Genomic DNA, 21,933 nt, shown 5'->3' on the forward strand with positions numbered 1-21,933 from the left:
TTTGAAATAGCTTTACAGTAACGTTTTCTAGGGTTACCTTTTATCAATGTTATGAATCATAATAATTGTTGAATATACAGTATGTCTTTCAGATCATCATTCCCAGGCTGATAGAAATCATAAACCATCAGATCCATAAGAAGCTCAGCTTTGGGTATGACTTCGGCAAAGGCAATGTCATCGGAGAGGAGCGCATAAGCAAGAGTATTGACCCTATCTCTGATGGCAAAAGCATATCTAAGGTGTTTTTAAATAACATTTACAATACAGTACACAACAAGAGCTGTTGATCTTTCACAACATGATATCATGTTTAGACCTCTCATACTCAATAAGTATGACCTCATCTTTACCTTCAGAACACACACACACATGTTCTCCACTGCCAAGGACACTCGAGACTTTGAGAATCACATCAAACCTAACCTATACTCTGAATGATCGGCTATGAAAAGCCAACTGACATTTACTCCTGAGGTGCTGACCTGTTGCACCCTCGACAACCACTGTGACTATTATTATTTGACCCTGCTGGTCATCTATGAACATTTGAACATCTTGGCCATGTTCTGTTAAAATCACCACCCGGCACAGCCAGAAGAGGACTGGCCACCCCTCATAGCCTGGTTCAATATTTAACTAGGCAAGTCAGTTAAGAAAAAAATCTTATTTACAATGAAGGCCTAGGAAGAGTGGGTTAACTGTCTTGTTCAAGGGCAGAACAACAGATTTTTACCTGGTCAGCTCAGGGATTTGATCTTGCAATCTTTTGGTTACCGGCCCAATGCTCTAACCACTAGGCTACCTGCCACCGCCTGAATTGAGAAGTATACTAGAGAGAAACCGCAAGCAGGTTGTCTGGGAGATTGGTATTTATCAGTCATGCTAAATCAAGGCAATCACTTTAACTAGGGTCACTGTGGGGTCGCCAGTATAGTATAGTTGGCTTTAACTCACCATAATGTGATAAGTTTACTGTGCCTGTTTTGACAGCAACAATCCTTCAGTCCTATATACATGTCAAGTATCCTGCATTGAATCTCCCCTAAATGGATATAGATGAAAAAATAATTCAATGAAACATTGACAGAAACCTTCAATGGACTGATGTCGATGCTCTGGAGTGGAAGGTGTAATGTGTGATATTCTAATTGTGTACCTGGGTCAATTGATGAAAATGCACTGCTAGCCAATCATGTTTTAAAGATGCACCGTCATTTTAACTTATGCATGTAGTGGTTCTGCACACCTCTTAATTTCATGTCCTGACCAGGCTTAATTGAGAGGGAGAAACAGGGAGCAGTCTGGGAGATCAAGGCTGGGTACCTTTAGAGCAACTATCTTCTTAGATAGAACCATCAAAGGAAACGGGACACATCAGCAAATACTAATGATTGGGGGGAAAAAAGGAATGGGATGTAACTACCATTCCATTGTACCCCATAAAAGCCAGAGAAGGGATATAAGTGACTCCTCAAAGTAGGGGACCTAAATGTGTTCTGGGAGAGTACAGGGGCTCAGTAGGATACTGTGTGGTAATAGTGCCTTAAGGAGGCATTTTCTCAGATTCCCTGCATGCTCTCCTGCCGGAGGAAATTGATGCGTCTTTCTGGAAACTATATAACACATCTCATTAGCATTTAGAAAAAGCAGATCTGTGGTGACCTTAGGCAGTCATCACAGACACAAAGCAGGATTACACACTACAAGTGTATGTAAAACAGCTTGATTTTATATTTGTGAAATAGAAATATGTAGCCCTTAGTACATCACAACCCACTGGGGAAAAAGTGATTGAATCAACATTGTTTCCACATCATTTCAACAACAAAAATGTTTATGCAATGATGCTAAATCAACATGGGAATATCAACATAAGGGAATTTTGTATTTTTTTTCTCCCAACTTTTAACATAAATCCAATGTCATGGTGACATTCTGTTGATTTCACATTGAATTGACATTAGTTGTCACCTCAACCAAACGTTAATAAAAAATAGACTGACGTCTGTACCCAGTGGAAAGTTCTTGTTGTTATGTGAGGGGAAGCTTACCCACAACTGTGCAAAGTTTACCACTGCCAGGAAAGTGAGTAAGATCACAACTCTGTGGTATCCCTTCTCAGGCTAGCTGCAGAGACCAATCCGAAGATTGCCATCTCAGTGAAGACCAGACAAGCCATACGAGCCATGCGAGAGAGACGTCATCCATACACTCATCTCCGGGGGGCTCTTAGACAACTTAGAGGCATCAATACTGGAGAAAGTGATTTCAGTTTGCTCCTCACCTGCTATTTGCAATACCTACAACTAATTTTCACATATATATACTTTGTTACTTCTGACTATTCAGAGAGTGATTTTTATTATAGAAATTAATGAATGTTTAATGTTTCCCTTTGGCAGATGATTGAAATAAAGATGAAGTACAGTGCCTTCAGAAAGTAATCACACCCCTTGACTTTATCCACATTTTGTTGTGTTACAGCCTGAATTTAAATTGGGTTAAATTGAGATTTTTTGGCACTGGACTACACACCATTCCCCTTAATGTCAAAGTGGAATAATGGATTTCTACTTTTTTGCAAATGTATTAAAAATGAAAAGCTGAACTGTTTTGAGTAAACAAGTATTCAACCCCTTTGTCATGGCATGCCTAAATAAGTTCAAGACTAAAAATGTGCTTAACAAGTCACATAATAACTTTTCATGTGTGAAATTGTAGTGTTGAACATGCTTTTTGAATAACTCTCTCATTGCTCTACCCCACACATACAATTATCTGTAAGGTCACTCAGTTGAGCAGTGAATTTCAAACACAGATTCAACCACAAATAACAGGGAGGTTTTCCAGTGCCTCGCAAAAAAGGGCACCTATTGGTAGATTTAAAAAAAAATTGAATATCCCTTTGAGCATGGTGAAGTTATTAATTACACTTTGGATGGTGTATCAATACACCCAGTCACTACAAAAATACAGGTGTGCTTCCTAACTCAGTTGCCAGAGAGGAAGGAAACAGTTCAGGGATTTCCCCATGAGTCCAATGGTGACTTTAAAAGTTTAATGGCTGTGATAGGAGAAATCTGAGGATGGATCAACAACATTGTAGTTACTCCACAATACTAACCTAATTGACAAAGTGTGAAGAAGGAAGCCTGTACAAAATACAAATATTCTAAAACATGCATCCTGTTTGCAACAAGTCACTAAAGTAATACTGCAAAAGAAATGGCAAAGCAATTAACTTTTTGTCCTGAATACAAAGTGTTAGGTTTGGGTCAAATCCAACACAACACTTTACTGAGTAACACTCTCCATATTTTCAAGCATGGAAACGGAATGGAGCTAAGCACAGGCAAAATCCTAAAAGTGGCCATGCTTATTTTCTTTGACTTTGGAGACACCATCACACAAGAAAATGAAGCCCTTCAAGGAATACAACTTGATTGTCTGGTTCATTCTTTTCTTTATTTAACTAGGAAAGTCAGTTAAGAACAAATTCTTATTTACAATGACAGCCTAGGGACAGTGGGTTAACTGCCTTGTTCAGGGATAGAATGACAGATTTTTACCTTGTCTGCTCAGATGATTTGATCTAGCAACCTCTGGGTTTACTGTCCCCAACACGCTAACCACTAGGCTACAGGGTAGTATGTAAGGTATGTACTAATGTGTACTACAAAAGGTAAGGTGTAAAATGAATAACATCTTACTGAGTTTATGTTGTGGTAATAATTGGTTAATGTTCTGAACATACATGCCCATTTTTGTATCAAGCTGGTTTGGTATATGATCAAACACAAAAAACTTGAATCATCACTGCTGAACGTGATAGTTGGGAATGAATGTCAGTGGCATGACACTTCATTATTTTCATTGCAACTAAATAATGACTGACTGATCATAAGTTGACTACTACTCACCAGTAGGTTCCCAATATACTCTGTGAACTAATTACCCATCTCCGTCACGTTATAACTCTGTAGAACACAATATCAAGTATACTGTCAATGCCGTTAATATGTGTAAATTACAGTTAATCACTTGTCATTTTGGTCACCCTAAAAAGTAACACAATGTAAGCTATTTCAACACATTACAGTGTGACACTGCAATTATGGGTAATTTAGAAAGGCGGGCATAATAGCACTCTTTGTAGAGACACCTTTACTTGCCTTGTGATCTTACACTTCAATATCAGCTTTGTATGTCCATTTTCTATACCAAATTGTGTTTCTCTACCTCTGAATACAAAACTGGACTTACATGTTGTAATCAGAAAATGACATTATAAAGTACAATTGTCACATGTTTTTAAGGCAGTATAAGGCATTAGTTTCAGAACAGGATTATTATGCAATGTCAGAAACATTAATGAACATGTTTCCTAAATGTTCTTTATATTGAATTTCTCATTCGGCTGATACAGCAACCTGAAGAACCCTCTGGGACAATTTGGTGTTGAAGCTTTATCAAGGATAGTAAAAAAAAAAACCCACAAAAATAAATCTGAAATAGAAATGTTGAATGCAACAACAATCTCTATGTCGTAAAAGAAGGGCCAGCCTGTATTGTAGTACTGCATTAGCAAGTTCGACATTATTTTTTGAAACAGAAAGGTTGTCACATTTTTTAAGCACAAACAACCTTCACAAACAACCATTTGTTACTGTATTACCAAGTTGTCTTTTGCTATGGTTTTATCTCCTTATCCTAGAATGATTTATAGTGCCAAGACAGGTACTTTTCACATTGTATGTAGACAGAGTGTGTAATGAGCACTATGACTCTTGGTGAGTCATGGAGCAGCACGATGGGCATAAAAGCATATGATGTAGGCCAGCTGTCACACTTACAGACAGCAGTATCCTCTCAGAGCTCCCATCCTTATTCCCTGGGTCACATTGATGACGCTGGTTGATACTTACTCTTCAAGAGGTGTAATAACATGTACACATCACCTGCTTACATTTCTACATTGTAGTTTACATGGAAGGGTTTCCGTTTATTCAAATGGAAGCTGCACCTTGAAGTGTCTCTATTTCCAACTATGTTATTTGTATTATTTATGAGCCAATTTAATACCACATGCTGGTTGTCTCGAATTGTCAGCTACACAAATCATCAAACAAGCCCAATGTCGCTTGATTGACGCTCTGTGGTCATTACCCTGTGTATGAATGTGAATTCCCAAACTATACTGTATTCCAAATGACTGGATGAAGCCCAAACATTGGAGGCAAGAGGCCCAGGGAGAAGATAAGATTGACACTAGTGACAGACTACAGGAGCTATGGGGCCATCCTGGGATAACTGTATTGTTTGAATCAGCAGCCTATGGAGATGACAGTCACCTGCAAGACAGTCCCTCAGGTCTCACTACTGTTCATGTATTAAACTTTGTTCATATGAAATGTGCTGAAAATCTGAATGCAAGTGTTGGATGAACATATTCCATTTTAATCTCAAAACTCAGATTAGAACAACTGTAATGAGAGTAGTATGGACAAAGTGGTCAATCCTATAAAGGCTCTTGCTCCTAGAACAGACCTGTGTCTGATGCAGTTTTCACAGAATGACCAAGTAACTTGATATCCATTGTCAGATAGTAGCTACTGGGTTTTATCTTCTTAGATACAGTGCATTTGGAAAGTTTTCAGACCCCTTGACTTTTTCCACATTTTGTTACGTTCCCTCATTAACCTACACACAATACCCCATATTGAGAAAAAGTTTAGAAAATGTTGCAAATGTATTAAAAATAAAAGTATTCAGACCCTTTGCTATGAGACTCAAAATGGATCATCCTTGAGATGTTTCTACAACTTGATTGGAGTCCATCTGTGGTAAATTCAATTGATTGGACATGATTTGGAAAGGCACAAACTGGTCTATATAAGGTTCTACAGTTGACAGTACATGTCAGAGCATAAACCAAGTCATGAGGTCAAAGGAATTGTCTGTAGAGCTCCATAATAAACAGGATTGAGTCGAGGTACAGATCTGGGGAAGGGTACCAAAAAGGTTCTGCAGCATTGAAGGTCTCCAAGAACACAGTGGCCTCCATCATTCTTAAATGGAAGAAGTTTTGAACCATCAAGACTCTTCCTAGAGCTGGCCGCCCGGCCAAACTGAGCAAACGGGGGAGAAGGGCCTTGGTCAGGGAGGTGACCAAGAACCCAATGGTCACTCTGACAGAGCTCCAGAGAACTTTCAAGAAGGACAACCATCTCTGCAGCACTCTGCCAATCAGGCCTTTATGTAAGAGTGGCCAGACAGAAGCCACTCTTCAGTAAAAGGCACAACAGCCCGCTTGGAGTTTGCCAAGAGGCACCTAAAGACTCTCAGACCACGAGAAACAAGATTCTCTAGTCTAATGAAACTAAGATTGAACTCTTTGGCCTGAATGCCAAGCGTCATGTCTGAAGGAAACCTGGCATCATGCCTACGGTGAAGCATGAGGGTGGCAGCACCATGCTGTGTGGATGTTTTTCAGCGGCAGGGACTGGGAGACTAGTCAGGATCAAGGGAAAGATGAATGGAGCAAAGTAAAGAGAGATCCTTGATCAAATCAAAGTTTATTTGTCGCGTGCGCCAAATGATGAAAACCTGATCCAGAATGCTCCGAACCTCAGACTGGGGCAAAGGTTCACCTTCCAACAGGTCAATGACCCTAAGCACACAGCCAAGACAACGCATGAGTGGCTTCGGGACAGGTCTCTGAATGTCCTTGAGTGGCCCAGCCAGAGCCCAGACTTGAACCCGATCTAACATATTTGGAGAGACCTGAAAATAGCTGTGCAGTGACACTCCCCATCCAACCTGAAAGAGCTTGAGAGGATCTGCAGAGAAGAATGGAAGAAACTTTCCAAATACAGGTGTGCCAAGCCTGTAGCGTCATACCCAAGAAGACTTGAGTCTGTAATCGCTGCCAAATGTGCTTCAACAAAGTACTGAGTGGACTCCCGGGTGGCGCAATGGTTAAGGGCGATGTACTGCAGTGCCAGCTGTGCCACTCTGTCGTAACCGGCCGTGACCGGGGGGTCCTTGGGGCGACGCAGAATTGGCCTAGTGTCGTCCGGGTTAGGGAGGGGTTGGCCGGTAGGGATATCCTTGTCTCATCGCTCACCAGCGACTCCTGTGGCAGGCCGGGCGCAGTGTGCGCTAACCAAGGTTGCACGGTGTTTCCTCCGACACATTGGTGCGGCTGGCTTCCAGGTTGGATGCGCGCTGTGTTAAGAAGCAGTGCGGCTTGGTTGGGTTGTGTATCGGAGGACGCATGACTTTCAACCTTCGTCTCTCCCGAGCCCGTACGGGAGTTGTAGCGATGAGACAAGATAGTAGCTACTAAAACAATTGGATACCACGAAATTGGGGAGAAAAGGGGGTAAAAAAAAAAAGTACTGAGTAAAGGGGCTGAATACTTATGTAAATGTGATATTTCAGTTTTGACATTTTTATAAATGTGAAAAAATGTGTAAAAACCTGTTTTTGCTTTGTCATTTAGGGGTATTGTGTGTAGATTGATAAGGCTGTAACGTAACAAAATGTGGAAAAGTCAAGGGGTCTGAATACTTTCCGAATGCACTGTATGTAGAGTGCAAAGAAGAATGGAAGAAACTTTCCAAATACAGGTGTGCCAAGCTTGTAGCGTCATACCCAAGAAGACTTGAGTCTGTAATCGCTGCCAAATGTGCTTCAACAAAGTACTGAGTGGCCTCCCGGGTGGCACAGTGGTTAAGGGCTCAACCGTGCGGTTGATAAACCAGCCATAGGGCCTCTTCTCCAACTGCGCCACGTAATCATCAATCAATCAATACAATGTATTTATAGAGCCCTTTTTACAACAGCAGCTGTCCCAGAGAGCTCATACAGAAACCAAGCCTAAAACCCCACAGAGCAAGCAAAATAAATCCCTAGAATGGCAGGAACCTAGAGAGAGGAACCAGGCTCTGAGGGGTGGCCAGTCCTCTTCTGGCTGTGCCGGGTGGAAATTGAAATAGATTAAAAGAGTACATGGCCATTAAGGCAGTAGCCAAAATAAAATGCAATTGAATAAACATGAAATTTAACCAGGTTTCCATCCAACCTTTTTAAGCAAGTAAAGTACATGACAAATAAAAAATGTAATGACAGGCCTAATGGAAACAGAACATTTTTCAGTAAACTTTCTAAATGTTGACAAAAGAAAATATACTAGACAAGGTGGGATTGTTTTGTTTCAGTAAAATGAATTATGCGAGAAATGTTGGTGGAAACACTTTTATGTGAAAATATTTATATAATATAATTGAAATATATAGGCCTATAGCTAGGTTTCCATCCAATTGGCGACAGATTTTCATGCGAATATTCTAAAATCTGCATAAGCTCATTTCCCTCCAGAGATGTTTCTTCCATCAAATTTACTTGTTGCGGATAAAAGGCTGTTGGTGATGATGTAGTGCACATAAAATACCTTTTACGTTTAAATTTGCATGTACCGAAACAAGTGAAATGTTTTTTTCCCACTCTACTGATGGTTTTTCACCAAAAAATGTTACGTTGTATACAGGGATGCAAACTGGCGAGGGCCCAAAAAGGTGACACTTTTTTTTGCACTGAAACATGCAACAAGTCCCTGCTAGGGGGAGGTTTTAATTATACAACAAATAATATGATCTACATGATCAGTCTGTGTGTAAAATAAAAAGTGCTTCATGTGAACCTAACTCACAGCTAGAAAATGTAAGGAAAGCAATCCAATGTTATGTGTTGCCTAGACTTTACTGCAAATGACACTCAAGTCTTGAGAAAAAACAATACACTAATATTGCAGTTAGCCATGACAGCCTTTATAACAGAACGCGTGTGACCACACACACATCTAAATATTGCACCTGGGAAAAACAAACATATTAAAGTAGAAATAGAATGAAACAAACATTCTATTTTTGCTCTATTATAGTGGTCACTATAGTAGATATTGATCAAGTGTACAAGACTACATGTGTGCAAAAATAACATTCACTGAGTACAAAATGTAATAATCCCCCCTCACTCACACACAAGTGTTACTGTCAAGTACACAACAAAAGCAATATTTTTGGGCTACACTGCACATTATTACATTGTACACTTTCTGCCTGTGGTCATCTGTTCTACAATGTGCCAGCAGAGAATGATACCCTTTGTTGGCATAATTGATCTCTTTCACTGTATTGATTGGCCTTCACAGCTGGACTGCTGACATTGTCTACCCGAGGGAGTTGTCCGGCTGGCTCCTCCGGCGCGACGTTGCCTGGGCGCCCATCTGCGGCCTGCTAGCCGTTGGCTGTCTTATCGGCTGCTATCTGAATAGACAATCGGACAATTTTTTATTTTATTTTATTTATTTTTATTTTCTTCTTGGGCCTCTATAACTATATCTATTGTTTTTATTTTTGTTGTTGTGTGATTTGGATTAATCCCCTCTACCACACGGAACCCCACTGATCTACTGACGGAACGCAAGAGGTGGCTAACAACAGACCTCCATCCTATGCTAGCTTGCTACCGATTTAGCTGTCTAAATTGCCGTGACCCCCAACCAACCTCTCCACTCACCGGGCCATTTTGATCACTCGACTAAGCATGCCTCTCCTTAATGTCAATATGCCTTGTCCATTGCTGTTCTGGTTAGTGTTTATTGGCTTATTTCACTGTCGAGCCTCTAGTCCTGCTCACTATACCTTATCCAACCTATTAGTTCCACCACCCACACATGCAATGACATCTCCTGGTTTCAATGATGTTTCTAGAGACAATATCTCTCTCTTCATCACTCAATACCTAGGTTTACCTCCACTGTATTCACATCCTACCATACGTTTGTCTGTACATTATACCTTGATGCTATTTTATCGCCCCCAGAAACCTCCTTTTACTCTCCGTTCCAGACGTTCTAGATGACCAATTCTTGTTGCTTTTGGCCGCACCCTTATTCTACTCCTCCTCTGTTCCTCTGGCGATGTAGAGGTGAATCCAGGCCCTGCAGTGCCTGGCTCCACTCCTATTCCCCAGGCGCTCTCTTTTGACGACTTCTGTAACCTTAATAGCCTTGGTTTCATGCATGTTAACATTAGAAGCCTCCTGCCTAAGTTTGCTCTATTCACTGCTTTAGCACACTCTGCCAACCCAGATGTTCTAGCTGTGTCTGAATCCTGGCTTAGGAAGACCACCAAAAATTCTGAAATTTTAATTCCAAACTACAACATTTTCAAACAAGATAGAACTGCCAAAGGGGGCGGTGTTGCAATCTACTGCAAAGATAGCCTGCAGAGTTCTGTCCTACTATCCAGGTCTGTACCCAAACAATTTGAACTTCTACTTTTAAAAATCCACCTCTCTAAAAACAAGTCTCTCACCGTTGCCGCCTTCTAAAGACCACCCTCTGCCCCCAGCTGTGCTCTGGACACCATATGTGAACTGATTGCCCCCCATCTATCTTCAGAGCTCGTGCTGCTAGGCGACCTAAACTGGAACATGCTTAACACCCCAGCCATCCTACAATCTAAACTTGATGCCCTCAATCTCACACAAATTATCAATGAACCTACCAGGTACCTCCCCAAAGCCTTAAACACGGGCACCCTCATAGATATCATCCTAACCAACTTGCCCTCTAAATACACCTCTGCTGTTTTCAACCAAGATCTCAGCGATCACTGCCTCATTGCCTGCATCCGTAATGGGTCAGCGGTCAAACGACCTCCACTCATCACTGTAAAACGCTCCCTGAAACACTTCAGCGAGCAGGCCTTTCTAATCGACCTGGCCGGGGTATCCTGGAAGGATATTGATCTCATCCCGTCAGTAGAGGATGCCTGGATATTTAAAAAAAAAATGCATTCCTAGCCATCTTAAATAAACATGCCCCATTCAAGAAATTTAGAACCAGGAACAGATATAGCCCTTGGTTCTCCCCAGACCTGACTGCCCTTAACCAACACAAAAACATCCTATGGCGTTCTGCATTAGCATCGAACAGCCCCCGTGATATGCAGCTGTTCAGGGAAGCTAGAAACCATTATACACAGGCAGTTAGAAAAGCCAAGGCTAGATTTTTAAAGCTGAAATTTGCTTCCTGCAACACTAACTCAAAAAAGTTCTGGGACACTGTAAAGTCCATGGAGAATAAGAACACCTCCTCCCAGCTGCCCACTGCACTGAAGATAGGAAACACAGTCACCACTGATAAATCCACCATAATTGAGAATTTCAATAAGCATTTTTCTACGGCTGGCCATGCTTTCCACCTGGCTACTTCTACCCCGGTCAACAGCACTGCACCCCCCACAGCAACTCGCCCAAGGCTTCCCCATTTCTCCTTCTCCCAAATCAGTTCAGCTGATGTTCTGAATGAGCTGCAAAATCTGGACCCCTACCAATCAGCCGGGCTAGACAATCTGGACCTTTTCTTTCTAAAATTATCTGCCGAAATTGTTGCCACCCCTATTACTAGCCTGTTCAACCTCTCTTTCGTGTTGTCTGAGATTCCCAAAGATTGGAAAGCAGCTGCGGTCATCCCCCTCTTCAAAGGGGGGGACACTCTTGACCCAAACTGCTACAGACCTATATCTATCCTACCATGCCTTTCTAAGGTCTTCGAAAGCCAAGTCAACAAACAGATTACCGACCATTTCGAATCTCACCATACCTTCTCTGCTATGCAATCTGGTTTCAGAGCTGGTCATGGGTGCACCTCAGCCACGCTCAAGGTCCTAAATGATATCTTAACCGCCATCGATAAGAAACATTACTGTGCAGCCGTATTCATTGATCTGGCCAAGGCTTTCGACTCTGTCAATCACCACATCCTCATCGGCAGACTCGACAGCCTTGGTTTCTCAAATGATTGCCTCACCTGGTTCACCAACTACTTCTCTGATAGAGTTCAGTGTGTCAAATCGGAGGGTCTGCTGTCCGGACTTCTGGCAGTCTCTATGCCACAGGGTTCAATTCTTGGACCGACTCTCTTCTCTGTATACATCAATGAGGTCGCTCTTGCTGCTGGTGAGTCTCTGATCCACCTCTACGCAGACGACACCATTCTGTATACTTCTGGCCCTTCTTTGGACACTGTGTTAACAACCCTCCAGGCAAGCTTCAATGCCATACAACTCTCCTTCCGTGGCCTCCAATTGCTCTTAAATACAAGTAAAACTAAATGCATGCTCTTCAACCGATCGCTACCTGCACCTACCCGCCTGTCCAACATCACTACTCTGGACGGCTCTGACTTAGAATACGTGGATAACTACAAATACTTAGGTGTCTGGTTAGACTGTAAACTCTCCTTCCAGACCCATATCAAACATCTCCAATCTAAAGTTAAATCTAGAATTGGCTTCCTATTTCGTAACAAAGCATCCTTCACTCATGCTGCCAAACATACCCTTGTAAAACTGACCATCCTACCAATCCTCGACTTTGTCATTTACAAAATAGCCTCCAATACCCTACTCAACAAATTGGATGCAGTCTATCACAGTGCAATCCGTTTTGTCACCAAAGCCCCATATACTACCCACCATTGCAACCTGTACGCTCTCGTTGGCTGGCCCTCGCTTCATACTCGTCGCCAAACCCACTGGCTCCATGTCATCTACAAGACCCTGCTAGGTAAAGTCCCCCCTTATCTCAGCTCACTGGTCACCATAGCATCTCCCACCTGTAGCACATGCTCCAGCAGGTATATCTCTCTAGTCACCCCCAAAACCAATTCTTTCTTTGGCCGCCTCTCCTTCCAGTTCTCTGCTGCCAGTGACTGGAACGAACTACAAAAATCTCTGAAACTGGAAACACTTATCTCCCTCACTAGCTTTAAGCACCAACTGTCAGAGCAGCTCACAGATTACTGCACCTGTACATAGCCCACTTATAATTTAGCCCAAACAACTACCTCCTTCCCTACTGTATTTAATTAATTTATTTTGCTCCTTTGCACCCCATTATTTTTATTTCTACTTTGCACATTCTTCCATTGCAAATCTACCATTCCAGTGTTTTACTTGCTATATTGTATTTACTTTGCCACCATGGCCTTTTTTTTGCCTTTACCTCCCTTATCTCACCTCATTTGCTCACATCCTATATAGACTTGTTTATACTGTATTATTGACTGTATGTTTGTTTTACTCCATGTGTAACTCTGTGTCGTTGTATGTGTTGAACTGCTTTACTTTATCTTGGCCAGGTCGCAATTGTAAATGAGAATTTGTTCTCAACTTGCCTACCTGGTTAAATAAAGGTGAAAAAAAAAAAAATATATATATATATATATATTTTTTTTTTAAGTCAGAAAGAGGGATAGTGTGTGGTGTTCTTTTCACCATAGTGGCATCCAGTTTAAGCCAGGCCCAGCTCCAGCTCCACTTGATCCCTGAATCCACGTGTTTAACAAGCAACGCCTAATTTTCACCTAATTCTCTCATTCGGAATTAACCACATACTGTAGAGGGAAAACATTAGTGCACAGAGAGTAGTTAGTTTGTTAGCTAGTTAACTAGTTTGTTAGTCCAGTAAGCAACTAACCCATTATACCTTGAGGAACGGCAAGGAGCGGCAAGGAGTCGTATACCAGTTAACGTTAATACTATAGCGAATTGGTTAGGTTACTAACGTTAGTTCATCTGAGGTTGTGCTGTCTGACTTTATTAGCCAGCTAATTTTCACACAATAAACTCAAATATTTGATCATCACCTTCTCACCCCTGTCTCTGTGGTCAGGTTTCTCACCAACCTCTTCGATATCATTCAGGGGACTTTAACTGGCAAACTGATGGCTTTCCACTCTCCTCTGTCTTTCCAGAGCGCACGCTGATACTGTAACTAGCACATTGGCTGTCTCGTATCTCTTCAGTAACATGCTGCATTCTGTTATGTGAATGATTGGCTCCAAACGCGCATCACTCGTTCGCATACAGCCAGTGATCCAAAGCCCCCCCCCCCAAACTTTTCTCATTGGATCTACACGAATCACATACAGTTGAAGTCGGAAGTTTACATACACTTTAGCCAACTACATTTAAACTCAGTTTTTCACGATTCCTGACATTTAATCCGAGTAAAAATTCCCTGTTTTAGGTCAGTTGGGAGCACCGCTTTATTTTAAGAATGAGAAATGTCAGAATAATAGTAGAGAGAATGATTTATTTTAGATTTAATTTCTTTCATCACATTCCCAATGGGTCAGAAGTTTACATACACTCAATTAGTATTTGTTAGCATTGCCTTTAAATTGTTTAACTTGGGTCAAACGTTTTGGGTAGCCTTCCACAAGCTTCACACAATAAGTTGGGTGAATTTTGGCCCATTCCTCCAGACAGAGCTGGTGTAACTGAGTCAGGTTTGTAGGCCTCCTCGCTTTTTCAGTTCTGCCCACAATTTGTCTATGGGAGGGGGGTCAGAGCTTTGTGATGGCCACTCCAATACCTTGACTTGTTGTCCTTAAGCCATTTTGCCACAACTTTGGAAGTATGCTTGGGGTCATTTTCCATTTGGAAGACCCATTTGCAACCAAGCTTTAACTTCCTGACTGATGTCTTGAGATGTTGCTTCAATATATCCACATAATTTCCCTCCCTCATGATGCCATCTATTTTGTGAAGTGCACCAGCCCCTCCTCCAGCAAAGCACCCCCACAATATGATGCTGCCACCCACGTGCTTCACGGTTGGGATGGTGTTTTTTTGCTTGCAAGCCTCCACCTTTTTCCCCCCAAACATAACGATGGTCATTATGGCCTAACAGTTCTATTTGTGTTTCATCAGACCAGAGGACATTTCTCCAAAAAGTATGATCTTTGTCTCCATGTGCAGTTGCAAACCGTAGTCTGGCTTTTTTTACATTCACAGGTACACCTCCAATTGACTCAAATGATGTCAGCGGTTTTGGAGCAGTGGCCTTCTTTCTTGTTGATTTCTTGTTAATTCTAATTTCTTGTTAACAAGAAATGTGTGGAGTGTTTAAAAAACGAGTTTAAATGACTCCAACCTAAGTGTATGTAAACTTCCGACTTCAACTGTAGGTCACCGAATTTTGGATTTAAAAAAAGGCGAATTTCGCCGAAAGGTGACTAGTTTGCATACCTGTATGTAGCGAGTGTGGGAGTCTTTTTTTTAATAGTAATTAATAATAGTAATTTTTATAGTAATGTATACTTTTTGTTGTTGCTCAATCTGATGCATAAACCCCTGGTAGTCATCTTGGTTTTCATTTTAAGATTATTTTTTAGCCTTCACGTTTATAACAATTTCAGACACTGGCAACTTTGTGAAGTTAACAGCGGTATATATCGGCAGTTTAGCGGAGATCTTCAGTGTATTAAGTGATTCGGTAGGGAAAAACGCATCTAACAACGCACTTCACTGTTCTGTGAGTGGTCTGAGGCAGTAGGTAAATAACGTCCTTTTTCAAGTGCAACTTTAGTAGCGATGGCTTTTAATGATGCTCCTACGAAGTTGTTAACGATGAATTTAACCTTAAAATGCTTTTGGAAAACCAGGCCGTCACTGGGAAATAGTGCCACCTGCTGAAAACTTTGTCAGTGCAACATAATCACATGACAACTAAATGGTCAACATCCTCAGAAAAGTTGCAATATAACTCAATTGTTATGTATACGTCTTTCTATTGTTTTGACCTCTTCATTCAGTTAGATTGTGTTAACATTTAATTTTTTACTCAATTTGGTATAGGTACAGGGTACAGCAAACATCCACTCGTAATTTTGCCTTTAAAGAGAAGTTATCGTCTCAGAATTTCTGGGATTGGACAGTGCTCCCAATCTGAGACGTGCAGCTCAGAGTGGTGGGTGTTTTTCTTCTGAACCTAGAATTTCACACATTCTTACCTAGACCTTGACTAGTGTTTCATGTGGGCTTTATATAATTGAAATGTTTTAAGTACAGACTAACAACTAGCTTTACACATATTGTAAGTTAACTGACAGACTCTCCTCCCCTCTCCCGGCAGCATTTAGACATGTTTGTTTTGTCACATACAGCTGATAAATGTAGTGAAATGTGTTTTACACGGTCAGCCATAGTAGTAGTGCACCCCTGAAGCGAATTGGGGTTAAGTGCAGACATTTTTCCACCTTGTCTGCTCGGGTATTTGAACCAGCAACTTTTTGGTAACTGGCCCAATACTTGAACCACTAGGCTACCTGCTGCGTGATAGATCAGGGCTGCTAAGAACAGTTTAAGTGAATGTAATGAACTAAATCTTATATTAACATTCATATTCAACTCTGACCTATTTCACAAGGTGTGAGAGGACGTAGAAGTTGAGCAATACTCTTGGAGAATTTACCATTGAATAACCTTGAAAGCAAGTTGAGACAAGTCACAATTAGTAATTACAGTTAGACATCAGGAGTCTCCTGACAGGAGATTAATCAAACAGTGCCCTGAGTCAATGTCATGTTAGGAGTAATTATCTTGAGATTAACACAATACAAGGTGAAATGTAATATCTGGGAAAATAGGGTAGAAAAGTGCTTATATAAATAGTTTACCCCTTTCCCATTGCTGGCACAGATACCTTTTTATTAAAAAAAAAGAATCAATGGTTGATGCATGATTGAAGCAATACCAAGAATATGCATTACATCCATCATTTTGCAGGTAGAAAGGTTGACTTGAGTGATACGGGAAAAGTTTTAAAATGGGACCCATTTACCACGAGCCTTCAGACAGTGTTAACACTCACTAGCTACATGCAACTGGAAACCATCTTCTACAGTTATTCATCTTGGGGTTTGTACAGTTTAATGTTGTCAATGGGGAAGAGAACATGGGTGTATTCATTACGCAATCTGTTTAGTTAAGAACCAAAACAGATTAAAATTAGTTTCTATTGGACAAATTCAGGTAGGTCCCTCCCCGTTCTGTTAAGAAATGCTTAATTAAAAAAAATGTTTTGCAACAGAATCTGCAGAATGCATACACCCCATGTGTATGGCTCTTAGTATCATCTACCTTAATAATAAATTAAGTTAAAAACTATACCAAAGGTTTTCAAATCTTGCTCATGTTGAAAGGATACAAGAAACATTTACAAAATAATACCTGTGGCAAAATAAACTTTGAATATTTAAAAATCATTCTGAATCCCTACTAACAAGCGTACTGACAAATAGACCAACATTGGTTTCCAATTAACATTTCATGGCAGCTATTGTATTTAGTAGGAAATTTAATTTTTTGATTTTGTGCAGGAGGAAACCCTATCAAAAACAGCTTTTGGTCACACTAAGTGTTCCAATTGGTATATTTCAGTTATTAATCTTCTGTTACTGTATACATTTTTTTTATAAAATATTTTATTCATACAATCATTTTAACTATATCAACATTACTATTTAACTGAGTGGCAAGATGGACAGAACCTCATAAGAACAATAGTATATAAACGAATGCAAAAAAAAAAAAAAAAAATCTGTATCCATTACATTTCGCTCTTCATTCAGTTCCAACTTTCTGTACAACTGTCTGTAATAGCCTATTATGAATATTGCTGGTCCTGATCTGTTGAAGTTAGTGCAGCAGCAGCTCTGACTGGGCTTGCACTGCCCTCTACTGGTGATCCAGGCAGAGAGCTGTGAGTTGCAGGAACAGGCTGGCAGGAACCACATATCACACCGGGCCGTTCACAGCTGCCTCTGGTGAGGTCACACTCTGCTGTGTTCTGTAGGGGTGCAGAAAGAGAGGCTACAATGTAACATTCTGGATGACTACACTAGTTATAAGACATGCCAGACTGTGGAAATCCGCAGCACAACCTTTGATTCTAGCTGCCACTTACTTGGCTTTGTCCATTGCTGTTCCTTCTTCTAGAGGACCATTAACAGCATCACTGGAGACTTTAGATTTTTCTGTATCTGAATGTTTTGCACTGCTGAAAGGGAGGAAATTAGAGGAACTCATGAGCTGCTGGTGGACAATTAGAACAGGTACAACAGCATGTCTGAAAACAGCTCACTAGTGCTAGACCGTTCCAGTGAAGGTATGAGTTCACTGTATGGTCATGGAGCCAGACCTTGGTTTCAAACAGTTGCTGGCAGGCTGGACTGATGCAGACACACCCTTCTCTGGTGTTCTACTCTCCCCCACAGTGTACTTCGCAGATGTGTCCTCTGAGGTAGACTTCTCATCCTCACTGCAGAGGAAAGGAACAAATTTACAGAGCTCTTGCCATTTCTAAATATACAGACCACCACCACCCCCCCCCCCAGAAAAGAAGGACGCATGCAGAATGGGACAGAAAGACCACAAAGCGATGGGGTAAAGAAAAAAAGTATTGAAATGTGGTTGGCAGTTAAAAATGGATGCAAGGATCATAATGTACACTAAATGGAAAGCAGCAGCAAATTCTCTGACCATCCACTTACAGGAGTTTACCTCTTTAAGGGTGAGCTTGCTTTGAGGAGCAGAGCATGGGGTGATTATGACCGTTTTAGAAACTCACTGAATGGATCAAACTCATGTCAGCCATCAGTCTTGCTTTTTGTCATTAAACCACCGCGATTACTATGCAAAACTAATACGCACCAGGACATTATGTATTTGGGTTCTACAGCCGATGTTACATAATCATTGAAGAGGAAGTTGTAAGGTAGGCTATTTAATTTAACCAGGCAAGTCTATTTAGAACCAATTCACAATAACCTGGCAAAGTGTATTCACTAAAAACAACTACCTAGATAGCATTTTGAAGGTCTTTGATTTTTACATGCAATTAAAAAAAAAAATGAAGCTAATTTCAAGTAGAGCCAAGTTTTGCATGATAACAGGCCTACTGCTAGTCTAAGACTCATCTCTCCAGTTTATTCCAGCCACCTCAATGCCATGTGCTGCGAACTGAAGCCAATGAGATACCATCACAGGGAGGGGTGGATACATAATGAAGACCGCTTTCGCCAATCCACACCACAAAGAGAAAATGGCCAATTCAGAAAGCCTGGGAATGGCTAATCCTGAGGGCCGATGGCCATTTCATGACATCATTGACGATGAGCAACGACCAAATCATTACATCGGAGATAGACATGCATATGGAGATGGTAAAATAATTAATAATTTAAAAATAAATAAAACTAAAACTCAGTGGCTGACATGAAAACAAGACACAGCAGACTTTTCCCCCCCGATTGGCTGTACATACCGATAAGATTTCAACACTCTGAAGCCACACGCACACCAGAGAGAAAGAGGAAGCTCATGTTGTAAGTGTTGCAGTTAAAGTGAAGGACAGTTTCTCAAACAACAAAAGGACAGCAATGTAGGTTGGGAAGATTTGGTGATACGTAAATGGTACATAGATATTTATACAAGTCAACTGGAGTGTCCCTGCCTTGCCTGGCTGGAAATCACCCAGTGTAGGGAGAAAACTTGGCAAGGCACAGAGGTCAATTCCACATGCACTGTGAGGTGAATGGCTGTGTTGTAAGGGAAGGATTGGTGACAGGGGGAAAAGGGTATGGTGTGTTATCAGAAGCCTTACCTCTTGAAAACAGCCGTTTCAGTTTTGGCATCTACAGTAAGGCTAACTGTCTCCTTCATGGATCCATTGGTGACCGTCTCAGTGGTGATAGTCTCCTCTGCGTCCGAGCCTCCGGCTTTCCTTCCAGGGGAGCTGGCTGGCTGGGCTGCCTCGTCCCCTGGCCACTGGTCAGAAACTGGGACATCACACAGGGATAGCATCATTACAGTGATCAATGAGTAAGAAGTAAAATGCTTATTCCTGTATGGCACTGTGGCAAAGCTCACCTTCAGGCTGCATTGGTGCGTTGACACCCAAGGGGTCTCCTGTCCCTATGCAGGTCTCCATCGCTACTGGGGAATTGTTCCTCAAAGGATCTTTGGGGCTGGAAGATCAAAAGCAAAAAAAGGTCTTTCATTTGTCCTCCTAAAATAGCCAAATTCAAATATAAAATGCATGGCAAGGGAATAAACTGAACACCAGTCACCACCATCCAAAAGTATGTGGACACCTGCTTGTCAAACACCTCTTTCCAAAAATTATGCTCATTAATATAGAGTTGGTCCCCCCTTTGCTGCTATAACAGACTCCACTCTTCTGGAAGGCTTTCCACTAGATGTTGGAACATTGTTGCAGGGACTTGCTTCCATTCAGCCACAAGAGCATTAGCAAGGCCAGGCACTGATTTCACGCTATTAGGCCTGGCTCGCAGTCGGCGTTCCAATACATCTCAAAGGTGTTTGATGGGGTTGAATTCAGGGCTCTGTGCAAGCCAGTCAAATTCTTCCACACCGATCACGACAAACCATTTCTGTATGGACCTCGCTTTGTGCAGTGGGGCATTGTCATGCTGAAGCAGGAAAAGGCCTTCCCTAAACTATTGCCACAAAGTTGGAAGCACAGAATCGTCTAGAATGTCATTGTATGCTGTAGCGTTAAGATTGGAACTCGTTAGTGAGTGTTGAAACCGGGGACGGACTATTTTTAAGCGCTTCAGCACTCAGTGGTCTCGTTCTGTGAACTTGTGTAGCCTACCACTTCGCAGCTGAGCCTTTGTTGCTCCTAGACGTTTCCACTTCACAATAACAGCACTTACAGTGGACCGGGGTAGCTCAAGCAAGGCAGACATTTGATAAACTGACTCGTTGAAAAGGTGGCATCCTATGACAGTGTCATGTTGAAAGTCACTGAGCTCTTCAGTAAAGCCATTCTACTGCCAATGTTTGTATATGGAGATTGCATGACTGTGTGCTCGGTTTTCTACACCTGTCAGCAACGGGTGTGGCTGAAATAGCAAAATCCACTAATTTGAAGGGGTGTCCACATATTTCTATATAGCATGTACATGGGAGGATAACAATATGGAAATGTGTGTGGCAATTGTGCCACATTAAGTCTTGGGACTGAGGCTGGTGGAATGAACCCTTACTTGACTGGTGAGAAGTTGCTAGAGAAGTCTGCCCAGCCCGTGGCTGTGTCAGGGGAAGCATTGGGGGAGCTCCAGCCAGCAGATTCTGGTAGGACTGCAGGGGAGGAAGGGGATGCTGTGGCAGTAGTGGTGGCTGGGGCAGGTGCTCTGATCGACGTAGAACTCCCAGTGTCCATGGGTATGTCGTCAAAGTTAGCTGTCCACACAGGCCCTGAAACGACAGGGCAACCGTCACAAAAAAGCTAGCCAAGACAAATCATGCAGCATTTTCTTGAGGAGATCACACCAGACAGACCTACCTAACCACCAACCCAACCGTGTCAGTCCGGGACAATCACTCACCCTCACCCGTGTCTACCTCCATTCTGTCATCAGAGCTGGCGTTGTTAGGCTCAAAGGGATCACGTTTCACATCCTCCTCCTCAGAGTCTGTGCTCTCCTCACTATCTGTACTGCCAGAGCTCCTAATGGTTCAAGTCACAAAATGGACAGAAGTCTTTAAAAATAATCAGCAGGTGCCTTGAATAGGCCTCAGAAGGTAAGCCGTTAGTCATTTCAGATATTTAATTTACTTATGGCCAAAAGGCGCTGCCGTACCGAGGACATCTCTGAGCTTCAGGTGCGAAAGTGATATCTTTCTCATCCCAGATGTCCTCCTCATCAGAGCCTGCATCTTCAAACTGCTGGATCTTCTCCTTACAGCAGGCCTCAAACAGAGCTATATTTGCCTGGAAGACAACACCAGTACCAGGGTAAAGCACAAGATGCACAAAAAGACATGCTGTGTTGCTTCCACTTCATTTACTGTACATGGAGAAAACAAAGAAAATAAGTATGTGCACCTTTTTCATATTCATACGTAACTGAATTTCAAACAACAGCATTGGCTAATACTATGTACAGCATTATAAAAATGGTGAACTTCAATGTTTTGGGAGTTAGTGTAGCAGTTTTATTTTTACTACATCTAGCCTAGAGCACAGTTGGAAAGGATAATC

General features: G+C 41.7%; 2 protein-coding genes across 6 annotated transcripts in view; both read right to left on the reverse strand.

Moving 5' to 3' along the window:
• Positions 1–13,960, reverse strand: part of LOC112252242 (galanin peptides) — a 34,070-nt gene extending 20,110 nt beyond the window's left edge. The window contains exon 1 of the mRNA XM_024423306.2: positions 13,724–13,960. The gene's annotated coding sequence lies outside the window, so the exon portion shown is untranslated. The remainder of the gene's footprint in view (positions 1–13,723) is intronic.
• A 2,590-nt stretch (positions 13,961–16,550) lies between these two features.
• LOC112252243 (serine/threonine-protein phosphatase 6 regulatory subunit 3) overlaps positions 16,551–21,933 on the reverse strand; it is a 30,427-nt gene continuing 25,044 nt past the window's right edge. For 3 of the 5 annotated variants that reach the window (XM_024423311.2, XM_024423310.2, XM_024423308.2), the window contains exons 18-25: positions 21,533–21,663; positions 21,278–21,399; positions 20,936–21,146; positions 19,794–19,891; positions 19,528–19,702; positions 18,064–18,183; positions 17,830–17,922; positions 16,551–17,712 (exon numbers count right to left, since the gene is read on the reverse strand). In XM_024423311.2, the coding sequence (XP_024279079.1) occupies positions 17,661–17,712; positions 17,830–17,922; positions 18,064–18,183; positions 19,528–19,702; positions 19,794–19,891; positions 20,936–21,146; positions 21,278–21,399; positions 21,533–21,663 (1,002 nt within the window). In that variant the 3' untranslated portion in view covers positions 16,551–17,660. The remainder of the gene's footprint in view (positions 17,713–17,829; positions 17,923–18,063; positions 18,184–19,527; positions 19,703–19,793; positions 19,892–20,935; positions 21,147–21,277; positions 21,400–21,532; positions 21,664–21,933) is intronic. The other 2 variants (XM_024423312.2, XM_024423309.2) reach the window with 2 other exon arrangements.

This window comes from Oncorhynchus tshawytscha, linkage group LG06 (genome assembly GCF_018296145.1).
Source record: "Oncorhynchus tshawytscha isolate Ot180627B linkage group LG06, Otsh_v2.0, whole genome shotgun sequence".
NCBI lineage: Eukaryota > Metazoa > Chordata > Actinopteri > Salmoniformes > Salmonidae > Oncorhynchus > Oncorhynchus tshawytscha.